General features: G+C 37.1%; 1 protein-coding gene across 1 annotated transcript in view; it reads right to left on the bottom strand.

Annotated features, from left to right (window-relative positions):
* Positions 1-8,993: 8,993 nt before the first annotated feature.
* ESR1 (estrogen receptor 1) overlaps positions 8,994-20,791 on the bottom strand; it is a 213,229-nt gene continuing 201,431 nt past the window's right edge. The window contains exon 8 of the mRNA XM_083176201.1: positions 8,994-16,270. Coding sequence (XP_083032327.1) covers positions 16,042-16,270 — 229 coding nt within the window. The 3' untranslated portion in view covers positions 8,994-16,041. The remainder of the gene's footprint in view (positions 16,271-20,791) is intronic.

Below are 20,791 nucleotides of genomic sequence, written 5' to 3'. Positions count from 1 at the left end.
TTTTATAATTTATGAGCAGTGGCGTTTTTTACCTATGGGTTGCATAAAATCCACCACTTTGCTATGCCAAAGTGAAGCCAGATGTAGTCTGTGAGACTGCACTGGCTTCCCTGTGGCTTGTGGTGACTTCCTATCGGATGTTCGACCTGCCAGTTACCTGAGGCAGTCCCATTGGGAGATGTTCTCTCCCTTCAGGATGCCTCTATGGGCTGCCTCGGCTGCAGTCCATAGAATCTTTTGTGTGCATACGCAGTACCAAGTCCCATACTTTGCATGAGCTGGTCCCAGTGCCTGTCAATTGCAGTGTACAGGTGCCAGGACAGTGAGTTCGCTTCCATGGGTTGCTGCCCATAGCAGCTGGGGGGTTTAAGCAGTACCAAGGGCTATACTGCACATGCGACGATCACGGGACTGTGGTGGGGACCGGCAGCAGCGGGGACCAGCGGAGGGGCCGGGTGGCATTGCAGTCTATGGCAGGCCCCTCCTACACTGAAGTAGGAGCCGACACTGTTTATGAGTACCCAATTCCATAAAGTTTAGGGAACTCTATGATAGATTTCTTCTTTCTATTTTATATTGGAGCTAAGCATGCATGTATTGTAGAAACCATGTAATATATTGCATTCAGATACTGAGTGTATCCGACTGTTTAGTTATTGTACTTCGAGGATTGAATTGAATGCCTGTGAATGACTAATAGTTTTCATAAATGTTTATGTATATTTTTTATCATATATAAGTTTAGAAATACTATTTACATATGGGACTGAAATTTCAAAGTAAAATTCTCTGTAGAAGCCATTGTAGGTGAATCAATTAAATGTAGGGGGCCCCTGAAATAAGAGGTCCAAAGTTCCCAATCCGTTGTAAACTTTTCAGAGGATCCCTTTAATATGCTAGTGATATATTTCATAAAGTGTTTGTGCCAAATTTTAGCTAAAATCTTGCTCATAGCAGGGGTATCAGTTGATATCAATGTTGATGCAAGGACACAGCTGCCAGTACTATGTGAGTATTTTGATGTGGAGATTCTTCAGGGATCCCTATAGAAGGAGAACATAGACATAAGACTAAGAGGAATTTGAATACCTAAGATGGAGCTAGCCACAGTACGAAGTTCCTTCCAGAGGGGAAATAGTTTCACACATTTCTACCGGATACGTAGAAACTTTTCATCAATCATATTACATATCCAACATAAGGGTGAGATTTCACTGTGCATTGGATAGGGACATAGTGCCATCCATAAAACAACTCACAGTATATGCCATTTCTTTCAGACACACACAGATGAAGCTTCAGGTAACATTAGAATAGATATCGGTCCAACAGTCATTATCTATCTTTTCCCATAGAGCGATCTCCCAAGAGAACCTCTCTCATCCGAGGACGATTGTAAAAGTAAAGAGTGTAGTGTGGGAATCAGTCCTTAGTAGATGTCCCTTGAAGAGCTAAACTCTCTATAGTGGTAAAATATCTGTGAATAAGTTGGAATGCTATCTTAGAATGGTAATCTTTGTAAATGTTGGAAGAATGATTTATGGGGAATCGAATATTTGGATTGAGTATCGGAAAATGTAGTGAAGAGCATGGTCTGTGTAATATCTTTTAAAAAACGGTTATACAAGCATGCAAATGATTTACATTATGGATGAAATCGGGATTATCAAACAATCGTACTAGAGGACTAGAATGTGTGACAGTGCTGTATTGTCAATTAGATATATCCCAAATGTCAAGTATGAGCGATTACAGGGTGATGCAGTACCACCTTCGGACAGGACGATCTATAGAGCAATAATAAGTAAAATATAGAATATAACTAAGAGTATTGATTTCTAACATGACCCATGTTTCTAACATGCTCACAGATTTTGGACTGCTCCAAGGGACTGCAAAGTTGCAGATTACTTGTGCACACACCATATGTTAAGTGCAAGTCCCAATACTAGTGATGACAACTGTAACAGTGAAGAAGCACAATGCAAATGTAAAGGGACCCATGTATAGTAGCATTAGCATATATATTATAGTTCACTCTTTCTGACAAAATCCTTCTTAGATGGACAAAACCATGGGAACTGCAGGGGGGCAGATGTAAAATGTGCAGAGAGAATTAGATTTGGGTGAGTTATTTTGTTTCTGTGCAGGGAAAATACTGGCTGCTTTATTTTTACACTACAATATAGACCTCACTTTGCAGTAAAACCCCACCCAAATCTAATTCTCTCTTCACAAGTTACATCTGTCCCCCTGCAGTGCAAAGCCGGCCTTAGGCATAGGCAAACTAGGCAATTGCCTAGGGCATTTGGAATGCCTAGGGGCATCAGCAGCTTCTGCTGATTAAAATGATATGCAGCATGCCTATATTCTGTGTGTGAGTGAGGCTGTATCTGCATATGAAATAGTGTATTCATGGAAATCACTGTAACATAGCATTCTGTATGCAGGTACAGCCACAGTCGCACACAGAATATATTCATGCCACATATAATTTTAATCATTGGAAGCTCCTTGTGTGCAAATAAGACGAATTTCCAGCAAAAAATGCACTTAACGTTAGCAGAACTGGCCAGGAGCTGCATGGCCTATTGAGGCAAGATGTATGAGGAAACATCTGTATCCAAGCAGAGGCAGAGGTCACAGTGTTAGCGGCTGTGCGAGTGCTGTCTGTGGGTGGGTGGGTTGTGCAATAGTGTTCGGCATATGTGTAAGGCGCATTATGTGTGTCATGTATAAGGGCATTAATAATATGCAACATGTGTAACAGGCATTATGTGTGTCATGTGTATAAGGGCATTAATAATGTGCAATTTATGTGTGTCATTATGTGTATGAAGGGCATTAATAAAGGTTGGCATAATGTGTAAGGGGCATTATGGTTATAAGGACATTAATAATGTGTGTCATGTGTAAGGGGCATTACTGTGTGGTATTATCAGGGGTGCCGAGAGAAAGGGGTAGGGGGTACAAATTACCCAGGCCAAAGTCTGTTGGAAGGGCCCAGTGGGGGCCCCGGGCCCCCTCCCCTTAAGTGACAGCAGCAGCTCTTCTCCTCTGCCCAGCACACACTGCTTTGTGCTGGGTTGCAGTGTGGCCATGGAGGTGCTTAAAATACAATATTTTCTCAGGATTTTTTTTCTAGGGTATAATGTGAATAATGTGAGGAGTAATGTATATAAGGTAAAGTGGTACTACTGTGTGATGTAACGTGAATAAGGGACACCATCGCATGATATAATGTGAATAAAGTTGCACTACTGTGTGGCATAATTTGAATTGGGGGTACTATTGTGTGGCCATGCCCCTTCCCAGCAAGAACACACCCCTGTTTGGGCTGCACACCGAATGTGTGCACTGTTTCTATTTAAAATATTGCGGGTAGGAGCACCAAAATGATGACTGCTATGATAAAGGTTGATGGTGCTGGAAAAGGGGAGCAGGGTCAGAGGCGGAACTAGTGGCAGTGCTAGGGGGCACCAGCCAAAATCCTGCCTAGGGCATCATTTAGGCTAGGGCCGGCTCTGCTGCAGTGCACATGGTTTTGTCCATCTAAGAAGGATTTTGTCAAAGAGTTAACTAGAATAAGGCCCATAGTTACATTAGCATTTGATTAGTGCAAAATTTGCATTCTGAATGGGGCCTCATATATGCAGTCTGCATATGGCTGCATGTAATGGGCCCCATACATCAGCAATTACAATTTATGGATTTCCAGATACAGGGATTTTTTGGCCAGATAAATGGATTTTACAATCTATCTGACTTTGCCCACACATTACAGATTTATTTAAGTGATCGGCAGATTTTTCCATCTAAAGATTGCATCTTCATATCTGGAAATTGCCCAATCGATTGTCATTTCAGCTGTTCATAATGTAAATAGATGAAGAAGACGAATTGGGTATGCCCACACATCTAAAAAAGATCTGCAGATAATACCAGATTATTAAGCATGTTCAAAAATCTGATTAAGCAATCGATTGGCGATTTTGATTGGGATTGCTAAAAGGGGGAGCCCACACATCTAAAATAAATTGTGGCAATCATCTCCATATCTGAAAATTGTCACAATTAAATTGCTGGTGTATGGGGCCCTTAACTCTGAGTGGAGGATACATCACACTTTTAATGCGGATGAACTAATTATACTGACCATATCAGGGTTCTTTTGGTCTATTCGGCTATTTGCCTTCTTGAGAGAGCTACACAACAGCATTATTTGAATGCTAATAGTTCCTCTAAGTTAAGAGATGGTCAACTCAGCGCTTATTCCTTTACTGTTAGGGCATCACTGTAACAAGGTAAAAGCTTCTCTTTTGTGGATTGTGATGGGAGTTAAATTTATGATCACCATGCACCCTGTCAACTTCTATGTTATACAGTTTTTTGATAGATTCCCGCACAGGATTTTCCGCCGTGGCTATAGAAAGAATCACAGTCACGATAAAGGGCGGATATCAATTTAGGTAAAATCCAAGTCCCAATTGAGCAACCTGATATAACCATCAGTATCAAAATTTATAGGGTTGGAGGTGCTCCCCTGAGTCAGAAATAACATAAACAAAACAGGTAGAAAAAGAAGACTCTTTTTTGGGGGCACACTTAAGGTGGATGATGTGTGCGTCGAAATTATACTGTGAATGAAAAATATTTGATAAGTTGATGAATTTAAAACTTAGCTTTTAATTAGGTTTATTCTCTAAGATAAATTGATCTCAAAACAAGAGATACAAGAAGGGACACACAAAGAACATATATAACAAATATAACAAATAAACACTAGTTAAAAGGCAATCCTCCCGCCACTCGCGAGGATTCTTAAGACCACACCCCTGAATGCAGTTTCTTAATTGTGACTAAGCTGAAGAAAAGTTATGTAAGCTCATATACAATTAAATTTATCAATTGACAAGGCACAGTACTAAGTTACACATGAATGTCTGTTCAATGATGTGTTTTAACTTCACACATCAAAGATTCACCAGTTTAAATGAACATATAATTGCCCACAATTTCAAAAGGGGGTTCTATTCCCCCGTTAGTATGAAACACAAGACGTTCAAAACTGGTTCAGTAGTATGTTATGGAATTGAGAAACACTTGCAAAAAGCTTTTAGATTATGTAACTAAATTAAGTACTTTTGTATCAAGTTAGAAGCATATATGAGTACCCTGGTACATTGTAACGATTTGTGGCTTTATTAGAATGTTAGGGAAAGAGAAAATCAAAGAGCGGCTATATTATCTGATTTCTTACCCTGTTTCTGCTGTCTCATCATCATATAAAAATATAGTGGATGATCGATGAGAGAACAGGGGAGAGATAATGTACTGCCTGAAATTGGCCCAAGGAAAGATCTTTCTGCTGTTCCTGTAAACAGTGTCCAGTCTGGGCTGTTGCGTATTAATAGCAGAGCACAGTGTCCAGTCTGGGCTGTTGCGTATTAATAGCAGAGCAACCGTCAACCAGAACTGTACCAGCGAATGAGAGAAGATTAAAGAAAATTCGTAGTTCGGAGAGATAAATGCTTGGAGAGGTAAAGTATATAATCAGATCTTGTTTTTCAAAAGAAAAATACTGGTTCTAAGGATAGAAAAGTGTCCAGGTAGCCTTAAATGCATCTTACAGCCTCAATCATCATGGGTCAGAGGATGATTGCTTAGGTACTGTGTGGAAGCATGTGGGGCATGTAGGACAGAAAGATAGTATGGCCAGTATAATCGTTCTGCTGCTCATGTATACCCAGCTTCAAAGGCACTGGTGCTAGTTAGGCAGTGCAGTGGAATTTATAGCTGGCCCCATGAGTGAGAGAGGATTTAGCTAGACAGGTTAAGTTTTAAGTAATATAAGTAATATATGCAGTAAGTACACAATATAGGTTTCGGATTCAAAGAGATGTTTAACTTAAATTTCTCTTATCTGTTATGTAGTCTCAGCCAATCATTTAGGAGTCGCCCAGACCCGATGAGGTGTCCACAGATCCCGCAGATAAGCTCAGTGGCAGTCGGGTAGTGTGTAGTGGGGATTCCCAAATGGTAATTTCTTCCAGCGTGGTTGTAATGTCCCAAATGTCTGTATTGAGACTCTGCAGCAGTCGGGCAGTGTGTAGGGGGATTTAGCCACCGCTGTGGAACACACAGGGGGATCTCTGGCTGGCGGGGATAAGTGTCACAAATGTCTGAAGTTAGTTTACGCAGCAGCCGGGCAGCATGTAGCGGGTGTCAGTGACCGCTGTGGTACGCGCACAAGGACCTCAGGTTGGAGGGGATGTGGTGCGTACAGTTGTGTGCTGAGTACTAAGTCCTCCCGTCAGCACCAGTAAACCAGTCGGGCGGCAGGCGCCGGGTACTTATAGCGGCTTCTGTACGTTTTTCAGAAAGCCGGTATTTCAGCTTAGCGCATCAGGGGTGCAGTGTAGATTGCCGGGTGGCACGGAAGACGCGTTACGCCCCTCCCTGGGGCTTGATCACATCCTCTTTTTTTGGTTATTAACTTTTAACCAGTGTTTATTTGTTATATATGTTCTTTGTGTGTCCCTTCTTGTATCTCTTGTTTTGAGATCAATTTATCTTAGAGAATAAACCTTATTAAAAGCTAAGTTTTAAATTCATCAACTTATCAAATATTTTTCATTCACAGTATAATTTCGACGCACACATCATCCACCTTAAGTGTGCCCCCAACAAAGAGTCTTCTTTTTCTACCTGTTTTGTTTAACTTCTATGTTATGTCAGTTATTTTATAATCCCCCAAAAGGCATGCTCTCTCTCCTTCCCAGATTATGTAGTTTCTGGATAATGTCTATTGCCCATATTGAAGAGGACAGCTGTTTTTGCCTGCAATAATAGTACAGTTAGAAGTCTTATGGCTTTTCTGTTAGGTTCTTCCTCCTGCTAAGAGTTGCATCAGGTCTGAGGTTCTCTATGGGTCATTAATGATTGATTTAATATGGTTTTACCTCTAAGCTTTCCTAAAAGTCATGATAGATTAATGAAAAAGGGTATTTGCATGAGCCTCAATATTATGTGTAGCTGACCTTTTCTCCAATTCTGCTCTGCCCCTTAAATTCTGTTTCTTCTTGGCCTTTTGTGGGCTACGTACTCTTCAGCGGACTCCCAATCTGGGACATGCAACTCTCTAAGACTCTCTGATATGAACCTAACCTTTCAGACCCCTGTACTGCATAGGTGTACACTCCTGAGAATTTGGGCAGTTCTGATGCAGTGGGACTGCCGTGCCACCATAGGCATGTTCCTCAAGTGTCTATTGGGAAATCTAGCACTGGGTATAAGTGAAGTGGCTCAAACATAGGTGCAAAGCTCTAATTTGTGGTGTTCCACAAAGGTGCAAATACTTTTTATACTAATCCTTGTAGAAATGTATTTTTTATTGCAAGAGCTGCATTAAACTGTTATTATATTATTCTATTTCTAGTGGAAAAAGCTAAACCCCGTTCTACTTCATCCACCAGCTAAGCACAAGGTTTATTTTTCAAACTAATGGTTTGGACATTAGGATGATAAATTTGAGTCATTATTATAAGATTGATATGATAAGTGCAAAAAATGTGCCAGGACACAGTATGAAATTAAATCATCATCTACTGTTGCAAAATAGTCATTTATTGAAATGTCAAATTTGTATGAAGCCATCCAGTATAATGATACCAGTATTCAAAAAAGTATTTTTATCTACTTTTTCACATTTGTTCATTAACATATTTCAGTAGTCAATTCTATTAGGAAATTAATGCAATGTATGTCCAGGAGAAACATTAAATGTAAGAGTATGTCTAATAATAAACTGAAGATAAAGTATTTTTAAAATATAATATGAATAAGAAATTACAGTATTGGGGTAGTATACAAATTGATTGATTGATGTTGGGGTCTAAGTAATTATGCCGGTCACATACATACTAATTATCTTATTTTTTCCAGTAACACATGTCCAAACAAAAGGGATCCGCGTGTTTGGATATATTGGTGAACATGAATAAATGGGTCTTAGTGTAACACCACCTCTAGATTCTACTAGTGAATGATAGATGTACTGTAAATTGTGTATAAAAAACAGTGTTATACTATATGTGACCAGTAGGCCTGATTCCGACATGTATGCCAGTGCATTTGCAGCTGCAGATATGTATTTAGCAGCAGTGAGAAAACATTCTATTGTGTTAGCTATCTTGATTTGTATAAAGAAACCCACCATTGGCATTCCTAGTGACTACATACATAGATGCAGCATTCATTATAGACCAGTCTATTATCAAATTTCTTAAAAGCATTATGGTTGCATAGCATGGGCACTGGATCTGAGATACAGAACACATTGCAGCTGCATCTGAGATTGTAGGTGTACTGTACTGTACTCTGATTCATGTCCACATTTTGTCATTACTCCCAGTAATACAGATGGAGCGTGTCCCATCTTTGGCGGGCGCTCGCCAGATCCCTTGCACTGGCGAGCGCCAGCAATAGAGACTGGGACGCGCGTGCGTCTCACACGCACGTGTGTCCCAGTTTCCCGTCGGCGGGGGGACGGGAACCCTGTCCGTCTCCACTTCAGGGAGACGGACAGGGTTAGGGGGGGTGCGGCAAGGCGGCGGGGACCCGGGGCGACCGTCGGTGAGGCGGCGGGGACCCGGGGGGGGTCCCGTTATAAGGGGACGTGCGCGCATCCCCTTACGGCGGCTGGAGGGGGATGGTGGCTGGCGAATCTTCCGCCATCCCCTGCAAAGATGGGCCACGCTCCATCTGTATTCCCAAGTGCTCCCTGATTGACAGTCACTTTGCAAATACATTTTCTCTGTGATTGCCATCACATGACCACTGCAGCACATATCCAGTACAACTTAGATGCATATCCAGCACAACGCTTCTGTCATCTTCTGAATGAATCTTGAAAATAACATTCATGACCAATTTGATTTGCAGGCGAAGGACACCCAACAACGTAAGAAAATAAGAAGTCTCAGTCATTTTTTTTAATTTTAGTTATTTTTTTATTTCAACATCAAAGAGCTTAAGAAAACTTCTTGTAGTTTCATGTGTTCCATTGTTATAAATTGTTTCATATATTTTATCCAAGACATGAAAGAGGCGTACACAATCTTTTAACATAACAGAACAAATAACATTGACTATGAAAAGTATATCACTGAATGCATTTTGGTACATGAATCTCAAAAGAAACAGGTTACCAAATAAAATAGGTACTGCACAATTATAATATTCACAAACACCCAGATAATAACTGTTTTATGTAATTGTTGGTGCATAATTAGGAATTCTTAGAAAAGATTAACCTCCATTTCTGCTGAAAATGATTTACTGTTAATACTTTCTTAAGGCTTTTATCATTTGCTGTATGGAAATGATTTTACTATAATCAAAGTAGTTTTTAGGAACAAAACTAAGTGCAAATAAGATATTTGACTCATTTAAATACATTCTACATAACTATAGCACATCAGATGTGGTATATATTTTTAATAAAATGAACAAGAAACAGAAAACTTCTGCTTGTAATCATTAGATAGAATGGTGGTTTGTACTTAATTGCCTGTCATTAAAGCTTTTAATTTTATATAATATATATAATTTATTATCTATGCAGCTTTGTGGTAAAGTTATGAATAAAAATTACCTTTTTAGTTTATGTAGGCAAAGAAAGCCAATGTGTTGGCCATATCAAAATGAGAGTTTAACTAGATTAAAATGATTCTATTTATAAGAGGGAATGGTTGGTTTTACCAATATTATTGGGGAATAGCAATAAAGAGTAAAATATACTCACTTCTGATTTATGTAAACTAGGAAGTGTTTTTTTCCTAATCATATGTTTTATTTAATCAAAATTATTTTAATTTTGTTAATTGTATGAAAAGATTTAGTGTTCTCCAATTGACTTACTTATTATCTAATTCTAATATACTTCTCATTTATTTAAATATATGTATTATTGTAGAACTGAGCAAATATTTGAATATTGTTGCATTTAAATTTCTAATTTAAACAACAATTCTTCATATAATTATTATTACATAAGTTCTGGATTTTCTTGTGTTGTCCATGGTTTATAATTGATAAAACATGATGATATTATCCAAAATCTGCTTAGAACAATTGACAAGATTTTAAATTGTGTTTATATTTTTATAAGGAAATGTAATTTGTCTAGTTTAACTCAACTTTAAAATAACCCAAACATTGTGTGTAGTTTAGAGTTTAGAAAGTCATGATTAGAAAATTTGTCACGTAAAAGAGTGCATAGAATCTACTATTTTTACTGAAAAGAATGTGTAAATGGCAAATGTTCTTCTAATAACCCTAGCCCTTTTGATAATCTTGTTCTCTACATATAAAACAAGAAAAAAAGAAGTGACATTTTATTTTTCCCTTTATTGTTTTCTGTATCCTATTTCTGCACAATTTTCATTTTTCCCCCAATAATAATCAAACAATCAACTCTTTTGTTTATTTACTCATCTACATGATGGCATAATTATAATGTTGGTTAAGTGTGATTTGTTTATTAGAGAATTAAATGAAAGTTGAAAGAAGCTGATTCTTCCATATCCAAAATGCTTGTGACGAGAAATATTTGTTTTCATATTTTCATATTTTTCTGTATATTTGGAATATTTGCATACCATAATGAGATAACTTGGCTATGGGACCCAAATTGAAATGCAAAATGCATTTATGTTTCATAAACACATAGCCTGGAGGTAGTTTTATACAATAGGTTTGAATAAATTTGTATATTAAACAAAGTTTGTGTACACTGAACCATCCGAAAGCAAATGTGTCAATATCTCAGTTCGGTAAAATTTCTGGATTTCTGAATATTTCAAATATCAGATGTTTAGATATGGGACACTCAACCTGTGCACTGATATTACAATATACAGGTATTACAATTAATTTAATTAGCTGTTTCCAAAAAATAAGTTTATTCTTGTCTTTTTTTTCAGTGATATGAGGTTAGGGGCAAGTACTGTGTTCAAAGTTATTAAATCTTGGAGAGAGACGTAATTGTCGTAAACGTCTTCTTGGAGAGAGACGTAATTGTCATTTTCAATGACAGAAGCTTATGTAGTATTTAATATCGCTCCACTTGATCTCTCTACAAGCTTTGATAATTTCCCCATCTATAACTATTGCAATTATGAATTATAGAAAATGTAAAAATGTATTTTGTTTTGATGTTACTGAATATTTTTGATAACCTGATGCTGACTGTAAATCTCCTAACTTTCATTAAAAATGCAACATTTTAGCTTGACAATTGCTAAAAAGCCACAAAATTAAAATTGAGTCAAACATATAAAGCTGCCCTTAGTAATTAGAATTAGTACATACCATCAACAGAGATGCTCAATGTTATGCTCATGTAAGGTTTATGGTTAAGAAAAAGCTTATTAAGCAAAATTATATTAAAAGGCTCAATTAATTCTGAATGCAATTTTAAGTCAACACATAATATATTGGCATCCCAAACTGCCTGACACATTATCAGAAATACATTCAACTGTTCAATCTAATATAAAATATTACTTTTTTTATCATCTTTGTTACAGATGCTGCTTTCCCTCATTTGTACAATCAAATTGTGGTAACTGCATAAAAAAACATAAAGCACATTATATCTTATATTTCACAAAGCAACATGGACAAAATACAGAATATAAAAATGAATGCATACAGTATTTTGAATGGGCCAATTAATGGCCCTGACTTTAGCTGCTACAACTATATTGCAAATGTATTCCTATTTAGTTGTTTTTATAGCAAGCAGAATACTGTTTCAGCCTAAAGAGAAACGTAATTTAAAAAAAAAAACTAATTATATGTGTCTGTCACATGCACAAAAGGGATATACGGTAGCCATTTTGGGGGGCTGACATGCCTCAGGGGTGTTAGTGTTTACAGTGTGGATCATTTAAATTGTAGGTCAGCCAGCAAAACGAATGCCTCTATTGTGGAGAAAATTGGATTTTAAATGCCGTTTAAATAGTGCAATTTACTGCTCATGTTTTTCTCGTTGTGATGGCATTGAAGGTAGAAATAAAAAGTGATCAAAACAAATTGCTTAAAAAAATATTATTTTTCTTAGAAAGCAGTGATAAAAATTGATTACAGCATATTTGTTATAAAAAGTTTTTTAGATTTAATACATATTTATTAATATACAGTAGGGGCAGATGTATTAAGCCTGGTGAAGAGATAAAGTAGAACATGATAACTCACCAGCCAATCAACTCCTAACTGTCATTTTTCATACACAGCTGATTGGCTGTTGTGTTATCACCTTCTACTTCATCTCCACTTTATCACTTCACCAGGCTTAATAAATCAGCACCATAGTTATATTAAATTATAACCAATTATGAAGTTGTGCTTTTACTGATATGGCTCAGTAATACATGAGACTTAATGCAAATATGCTTATAGTAGCATGTTTATATATCCTATATAATACAAGGCTAATATTGATCCTCACCTCTATGGGTGGTTTTCAAGTGTTTTTCTGCCGGTGGCCACTAATGGTGTCCGACGGAGCAATTCAAGTTTTGCACCATTTGGGAGATTGCAGCCGGCAGCACTGACATTACTGTTATTTTGTTCCGTCATTCTGATAACTAGTCTACTACTGTATATACTGTATGTACAGTGTTGTTATACTGGGCATATCACAGACAAATGTTAAAAATAAAAATTCTAAATGACACAATCTATAGATTTAGGAGACTCAGGGGTAAATTTACTGAGATGGGAGTTTTATTGAAGATGGGATTCTATCAGATTCTATATATATCTCCTAGAAGATGATACATATATAAGAATAAGGAACGGATTGGTTGCTATAGGCAATGTCTCATCTTCAATAGAACTCCCACCTTAGTAAATTTACCCCTCAGTCTCCTAAACACCTTTTTAAACAAAATAAAAAAATAATAGTAATGTAATGAGGCATTGTTAAAATATGCAGCCTCTACATAATGAATTTCCTTTTTTTATTTATTGTACTTTGCTTGTTATGTTGTATTTAACTGTTTTAAAGAACATTTATGTGCTACAAATGCAATGCACATAAGGAAAACTATGAACCTAAATATTTGTATAATTTTTCTAATAAAAAAAAATAGAACAAATGTGCTGTCTCAGGTAAAATAATAATTTTTGGTCCATTTGTATAAACTAGTGCATTCTGGGGTTTCAACATAACATTTCTGTTACTGCTGATTTTACATTCAACAATAGTGCAACTTTACATATAAGAATAATGTCGTTCCGAGACACATTGTAATAAAACTGTGCATATTTTATTATAATGCATAAGAGTTTAAAGGGAGGTATAGAATAATGTATTATTGAACTAAATGTATATAGGTGGGTCATACTAAGTAACTGACAATAATAAGCAGCATTTGGTTAAATGTGATCATTCTATCTAGTATGTAATAGTGCAAAGGGTATACTACAGGTTGCCTATCCCTTAACCAAAATTCTCGGGACCAGAAGAATTTTGGATAACGGATTATGCCTTATTTCAGAATATTTTCAATGATGTATCTTGAGGTATCTTGCATTTATGTTGTATAACTATAAACACATCAAACACATGAAAAACACACAAATATATTTTATTTGTGCATAAAACAAGGTTTCAAAACATGAAACAAAGTTTGTTTACAATCTCAGATACTGAAATTGAATGCCCAGCAATCATGGCCTTGCACATATTTAGTGCCAGTTACATATCATGTCCCCATTAGTGCTGTTACAGATGTCCCAAGTAGGTTTTTAGCAACAAAAAAATATTTTTTCCACTTTCTGGAATGTACGGTTTTCGGAATAATTTGGAAAACGGATATTTGGATACGGGATACTCAACCTGTATTGATAAGTCTCCACTTATGTTTGGTTCTTGCAGTTACCTTTATGTTTTGGATCTAATATACAGTAGGTGTGACACAGGTGGCCAAAATCATACAGAGCATTCTGGGACTGATAGATCCACCATAGCTGAAGCGTCACAGACTGCACATATAACTTACATGTTCTATGCCTTGTTGTCAAACCATATATGTAACAAAAATTATTCTACAGTAATACCCACCAGAAAATCCTTCTAGGGCTAGTCATTAAATTTCTATACATTAGTACATATGTGACATATATGTGTATATATATATATATATACTGTATGTAGTGTTATGTGATTGGTTCACATCCATTGATAATCTATTGGTCCAAGTAGGCACTGTTGCTAAACCTTCTTTCTGGCTATACTGTACATTCGATAATATAACTATATCTTGAATAGTCAAAGGAGAACCTTGCCAAATTAGGTTCCGTCTGACAAGCTTGAACAGAGTTTTGTGCTCAGATTTCGAGCAGGTTAAAAACTGGCAAAGGACATGTCACTTGGAGATCACATTTAACAGAGTGGCTGTCACATTGATAGTTTCCTTGCTCTGTCTCACTAATTGAAGGCACTCTATATCACACTTTGGTACACCTTAACATAGAGAAAATTGTAAGTGCAGTGCAACAAAAAAGACTAAAGGTGTTTGCCCCCCCCCCCCCCCCCAAAAAAAAATCATATAGTAATAATAATGGAATATTTACAATTAAACATACAATTAAACATATATTTCGTGAAGAATTTAATAAGCTGCTAGTGCTATCAGTATACATTCATGATCACATAGGGGGATAAGAATGAAAACATTCATGATTTGCTGCGATGAGCTACAAGTGACAAAATAAACAGTTTGTAATTGTACTCCTGAATATAATAATCCAGTACTATAAATTGAGTTGACTAGTTTAGGTTTGGGGGATAATCAGCCCCTTTATATGTGAATATTATTTCTCAGTGTTAAATCAATTGTCAACTACTGTATATCATGATCAAATGTGATCTATCCTAACTCCATCATCTCCAACGTCTCCCACTGCAGCGATAGAGATGGATAGTTCACCAGAAGAAGAGGACCATTGTACTGGCAATAGCAGGAATGACTATATTACTAGTATTTTACATTGTGTTATACAGTGTAATAGGCAGAACAAAGAATGAATTTACTTTTTTGACAACATAACTGTATGTTTTAGTTAAGACCACAGTCAACTTTTTGTTGAATTGAATTGGGATGTGGCCATCAATGTTTTGTTTTACAGTTTTGTTACTTAATATAATTGTTATGCAAAGATGATGATAAAAGAGAAAACAAGAAAGACAACAATTTCTTATAATAAAATGTATTAATGGTAAGGGCGTTCTGGCCTACCCCATTCCAATGCCTCTGGGAAAGACAAATGGCTTCTAGTCCTTGTGGACTACTTCATTTCCATTGTACTGAACGATTTATTTACCATGTTTATTCATGAACTTATTTGCCATTACAAAGTTAAGAACGGTGTTGATCAAAGTACAGAAGCCACTGATAAACACTTCAATGTGTTGTACTGTTGGATGGCGGAACCATGGTACATGACAATGACACAAGCAATACCTATAAAAACACTGAGAAATAGATGCGTTAAGATAACTGTAGATAGGGTGGCCTTGAAAATGATATATTTCAATGCGGTGTTGAGTTGATTACAACTTGCATGTGCGAACCTATGGTGTATATATATAGTGAATATGTGATAGCCATTGTATATGCTATCTTCACATTATCCTAGAAATTAAAAGCTGTAGAAAAGTTGTGCTCCTTAGGAACACAGTGTCACGTGTAATAGCATGCATAAAAATCATGTCAAGTAATGTTGTGGATTCCTGACAGTCTCAGCCCAGTGGCTCCAAGATAGAAAGCAGACTATGAAACCCTGCACTAGAATTCATTAGTGATAGACATGTGCCGGAGTGTGTTAGCATACGCAGCATTACTCAGCTAATGTGATGCACTCACTACAGATAGGTAGTATACTGCTGGGAATTTTATGGCACTGAAGACCAATTTAAAAAAAAAAAGAAAAATAATAAAGCCCATTACAGTAAAAAAAAAAATGCTTTTATACTGCACTCTGTAAACTTGCTTCCTCCCTATTGACATAAAAAGGCTGCAAACATGGTGAGGTTGTGGGGACAGCCGTTATTGGACTCTGGCTGTCTTCCTCTTGCGCTACAAAGTTTTCTTTGGGTGTATGCATCCGATGCGCATCCAGCATTTCCAGCAACAGGTCATACAGTGGCACAACGTTTTTGCACTTCATACTGTACAGATGTTCCATTCCTTTATTGCTGTAAAGATAAATGCAATAGCTTGTTTTAGATCCTAGAGAAATCTAAATGGGAAACAAAGTCATCAACAGAAAGCTAGAATCTCAATGCTGTTTCTGAATGATGTTATACCATAAATGGATGCTTGGCCTTTAACTCCCACAGCTTAACTTCTATTATCACTTAATTGTTAAATACATTTCTTCTTTGTAGTGACACATGATGCTGGTTTTCATCAAGGATTGTGAGTAACCATGGAAACCAATGTTGTGTAAAGAAGACCCAGGGTTATGGGTTAAAACATTAGGGTATTATGGGTAAAGCAGATTTAACAAGAGTACCGACCCCTTTGTTTTTGTTTTGCAAATAATAAAACTCTGTTTTGTTTTCTGACTTAGGCAAAACCACTGTCATGTGTTTTGGTTTTTTTAATTTTATTTTTTAAACAAATTGCTAAAAAACAGCTAAAATCGTACAATTTGGGTCTGTTTCTACAGTTTTACTAACCTCAATATTTATTTAATTTATTAACAGTTTCTTATATAGCAATAACATTAATTTCCAGTAATTTCAAGTCAATTTTGACATCTAGCAGCTCACAATATTGTTCACCATTAAAGGCTGGTTAAACAAAGCAGTGGCACAAACAAACATAGCAGTTACTTTAAGAACATAGCTATGAAACAATGGGGCAGATATATAAAGCCTGGTAAAGTGATAAAGTGGTGATAAAGCACTGAAAAGTGGAAGGTGATATTGCACCAGGAGTCATTTTTTAAACACAGCTGATGTCTGGTGCTTTATGACCTTTCTTTTTATCACAGATTTCTCATTTTGCCAGGCTTAATACATCTGCCCCACTGCGTCACAGCAGTGGCAGACAGGATGGCAGTTTAATAAACTATATGAATGTTTTAAATTGATTCATTAAGTGATTGAAATAAATATAAATGTAATTAATTGGCTAATTTAGAATATTACATATTTTTACAATAAAGCAAATCACAAAAGGGAATAAAACATAAAAATATATAATAGTGCTAGCCAGATTCCACAAGGGTTAAAAAAGAAAAGTAAATCAATACTTGCACTACAGAGCTGCAAACTCCAAATCCTACACTAACAAATATTAGTTTGTATGGCTCCTTACTATGGTTCTCCATGCTATGGCGATTTGTGTCTTTTGGTGGTAACCATTGGGACGCTTTATATTGGCCCAACTTGACATAGTGCTAGAATTCCTACATATACAGAGAATCAGAGCGTGATACCTTGGGTTTAGCACCTACACCAATTCTAGCCCCGATATCACGAAGGTAGTGAAGAAACATTGGTCTCTGGTGAAATCAGATCCAGATTTAAAATTGTCTACAACTAGAATTCTACCGTGCTACAAAAGCTCAAAAAATCTGCAGGATATGTTAGTAAAAACCTACACCCCGGCAGAAAAAAAACAGCATAAGAAGAAAAAAAGTGTTAGGGTGTATAAGGTGCACATGCGTGACATGTAAATTCCTTATCCCGGGTACTATTTTCTACCATCCCCAGTCGGGGAAACCACTAGAAATCAGACATACCTTAAATTGCAATTCAAAATTTGTAGTATATCAAATCCTGTGTCCTTGTGGCAAGAGCTACATAGGTAAAACGGAGCGCGCTTTCAAAGAGCGCATGAGCGCGCACCATTCAGCGATCAAGGCAGCGCTTGTAACGATCTAGTCCCCAACCAGTGGCTCGTTATTTTGCACAGATGAGTCATAGTTTAACGAGCATCAAATATCGCATGATAGATCATGTAGAGGCATAAAAAAGGGGTGGCAATAGGGGCTTACGCCTATTGCAGTTAGAAAGTAAGTGGATTATGTATCTGCGGCCTAAATGAAGCCTCAGGAGTAGGAGTTCTCACTTGAGGTACATTTGATATATACTGTATGCATATTTTTTAGTATGTAATATCAATGTGTTTAGCAGTTCCAGGATATTTATATGTGCTGTGAATTGTATATAATTAGATAGAGTGAAGAGTTAGCGCCGGTGCTGGATTCCTTGTATGTTTATATATGTTTTTGTATGCACCATGCAAATTGTTAATTGCTTGCCCTATCACCATAGTAACGGCTGTTGACGGCTATTGCTGCACACTGGCCACATTATATGACATCACTAGGGAGTGTCACGGGTCCCGGCGTCCACGCTGCTGGACAGACGCAGGTTGTTAACACATAAAAGGTCAGTAATTTGTAGTGTTCTCTAGCCTGAGGAAAATACTGAAAAGTATTGAAACGTTGCTGTTGCTGTGTTTATTAAAAGAAAATTGTTTATTTCAAGGCTGGAGTGCGGCTTATTCTGGACTGTACATATACAGTATAGGTTGCTGTACTATAACATCCCTGCAGATCTGGAGACTTGGACTTAGAAAACCAAGTGTCCAGAAGAGGGAATGAGTGGATTGAAGCAGATTAATACTTAGTGTGTAATTGCTGTACTGTATTACTGTAATTAGGACTGGAACCAGTGTAGTAAACTTCTAAGATTCTGCAATATGAGACTGGACTCATTATACTTACAAAGATTACAAACCATGGAGCTCATTGTAATTGATTCTGTCCCCCACGTGTTTGCATGAGGGACCGAGGTGAGCATGTGCATAATGGTTTATGTGCATGTGCAGGGTTCCTGGGTGAACGGTTCCAGTGACTTGCATAGTCGCCGAGCCGTTCGCAGAGAGTGTTGTGGGTTACATAGTTACATAGTAGGTGAGGCTGAATAAAGACTTGCGTCCATCTACAGTAGTTCAACCTATATTTATAGTAGCTTGTATAGTATGTTCTGATATTTTAAAGACAGATTATGTTACTTATTCGTACCCATGGATGTTTTTAACCAATAAATGTTTGTCCAACCTTATTTTAAACGTATTTATAGTGTCTACCGACACCACTTCTCCAGGAAGAGAGTTCCAAAGTTTGACTGCTCTGACTGTAAAGAATTTATTTTCTTCTAGATGAACAAAATCTTTTTTCTTCTAATCTAAACTCGTGCCCTCGCGTCCTAGATTCTTTCTAGTAGAAAAAAGGGTGTTTGACAGTTCCTTATATTGGCCCCTAATATATTTATACATGTTGAGCATATGCCCCCTTAAACGTCTTTTCTTTAGTGTAAATAGTCCCAAATTGTTTAATCTTTCCTCATAGCTTAAATTCTCCATTCCCCTAATAAGCTTTGTTGCTCTTCTTTGGATTTTTTTGGGTTGGGGGTGGCGGAGTCAGGTGTCGCCCATGGGAATGTCCAGTGTTTCATGGGCGTCCCCATGGGAATGCGGGCATGTTGAGGTCAGGTGGCTAATGTCACATGATGTCAACCACCCCACCTGTCTTCGTCCGGAAGCATGCAAATATAAGTCACTCTCCACTGACATATTTGCAAGCCCGGGAGAAATCATTCTGTGGTCAGTGACCATTGAATGGTTTCTCCAGCAATGGGCACATGCAAGGGGATTTTCCATAACACATCTCCTCATATGGCTGCGAGCGTATACGATGGCGCGGGGCGCGCGGGGGGGGGGGGGGATTTGCCGGGGCGGCGCAATAGCTACTCAGTAAGCTGAAAGCTTTGCAGGTTACTGAGCAGATCAGAATGAGGGCCCATATCTAGCTACTGTATATGATACAGTAAAAATTATTTTATTTGGTACTTGTGTATTATCACGGCACCCAATAAGCATACTTACGCTACCGTACTGAAATTGCATCGCATCGCATGTCATGATGCGATGCGATTTCACTACGCAGAATAGCCCACTAACAAAGATGTGTACTGGGCGCCGTGATAATACACATGTACCCAAATTTCAAATGATAATACTGTTGTATCAGCTCCTAGTACCTTTTTTGCTCTATCCTTTTCTTTTTTCTTTTACAATATGTCTTTATGTTCTCTAGAGCAGGTTGTGTTAAGTATAAACTTCCCAGTCAAATGGCTTATGTTTTTACAATTCTAGAAACTTTTACAAATATATTTGTCAATAATTCAAACAAATGTTTTCAATGAGATGGATTTTTTAACGAAGATCTCTATTAAGGCTTTGTTACTCTGGCATTTTTAACAACAACTCATGACAGTATGGAAATTGTAGAGGCAAGTACTTTCATCTATGTGCTCATCCTTAAAAGATGACGGTCAAGATTAATTGCATGATTTTTATTTTTTCATGCATGACTTAATCTGTAGCCTAACATAAAAAAATAAAAACACTCAATCTTATCAAGTAAACCATCTTCTATGCTTTGGAAGCCTTTTAGAACCATGGAGTTTCAGAGTGGACTTTTATATTTAAGCAAAAAGATTTATATCACTAGGTAGAGCCAAGTAATAGTGCATGATGCTCAGAATTCTTTGCCAAGCACGTCTTATTATTGAATTATTGGAACCCTAACTCGGAGATATTAAGCTGTGTTAAAAGAGCTTTATTAAAATGTACTGGGAGTGAGTGGTAGACAGTTTAAAGTTTTTTTTTTATCTTTTCCATAGTTGAACAAATTG

The sequence above is a fragment of the Crinia signifera genome, chromosome 3 (assembly GCF_055691185.1).
Source record: "Crinia signifera chromosome 3, ASM5569118v1, whole genome shotgun sequence".
NCBI classification, from domain to species: domain Eukaryota; kingdom Metazoa; phylum Chordata; class Amphibia; order Anura; family Myobatrachidae; genus Crinia; species Crinia signifera.
Note: the sequence above shows the minus strand (reverse complement) of the source record. Positions and strands in the feature narration are given on the sequence as shown.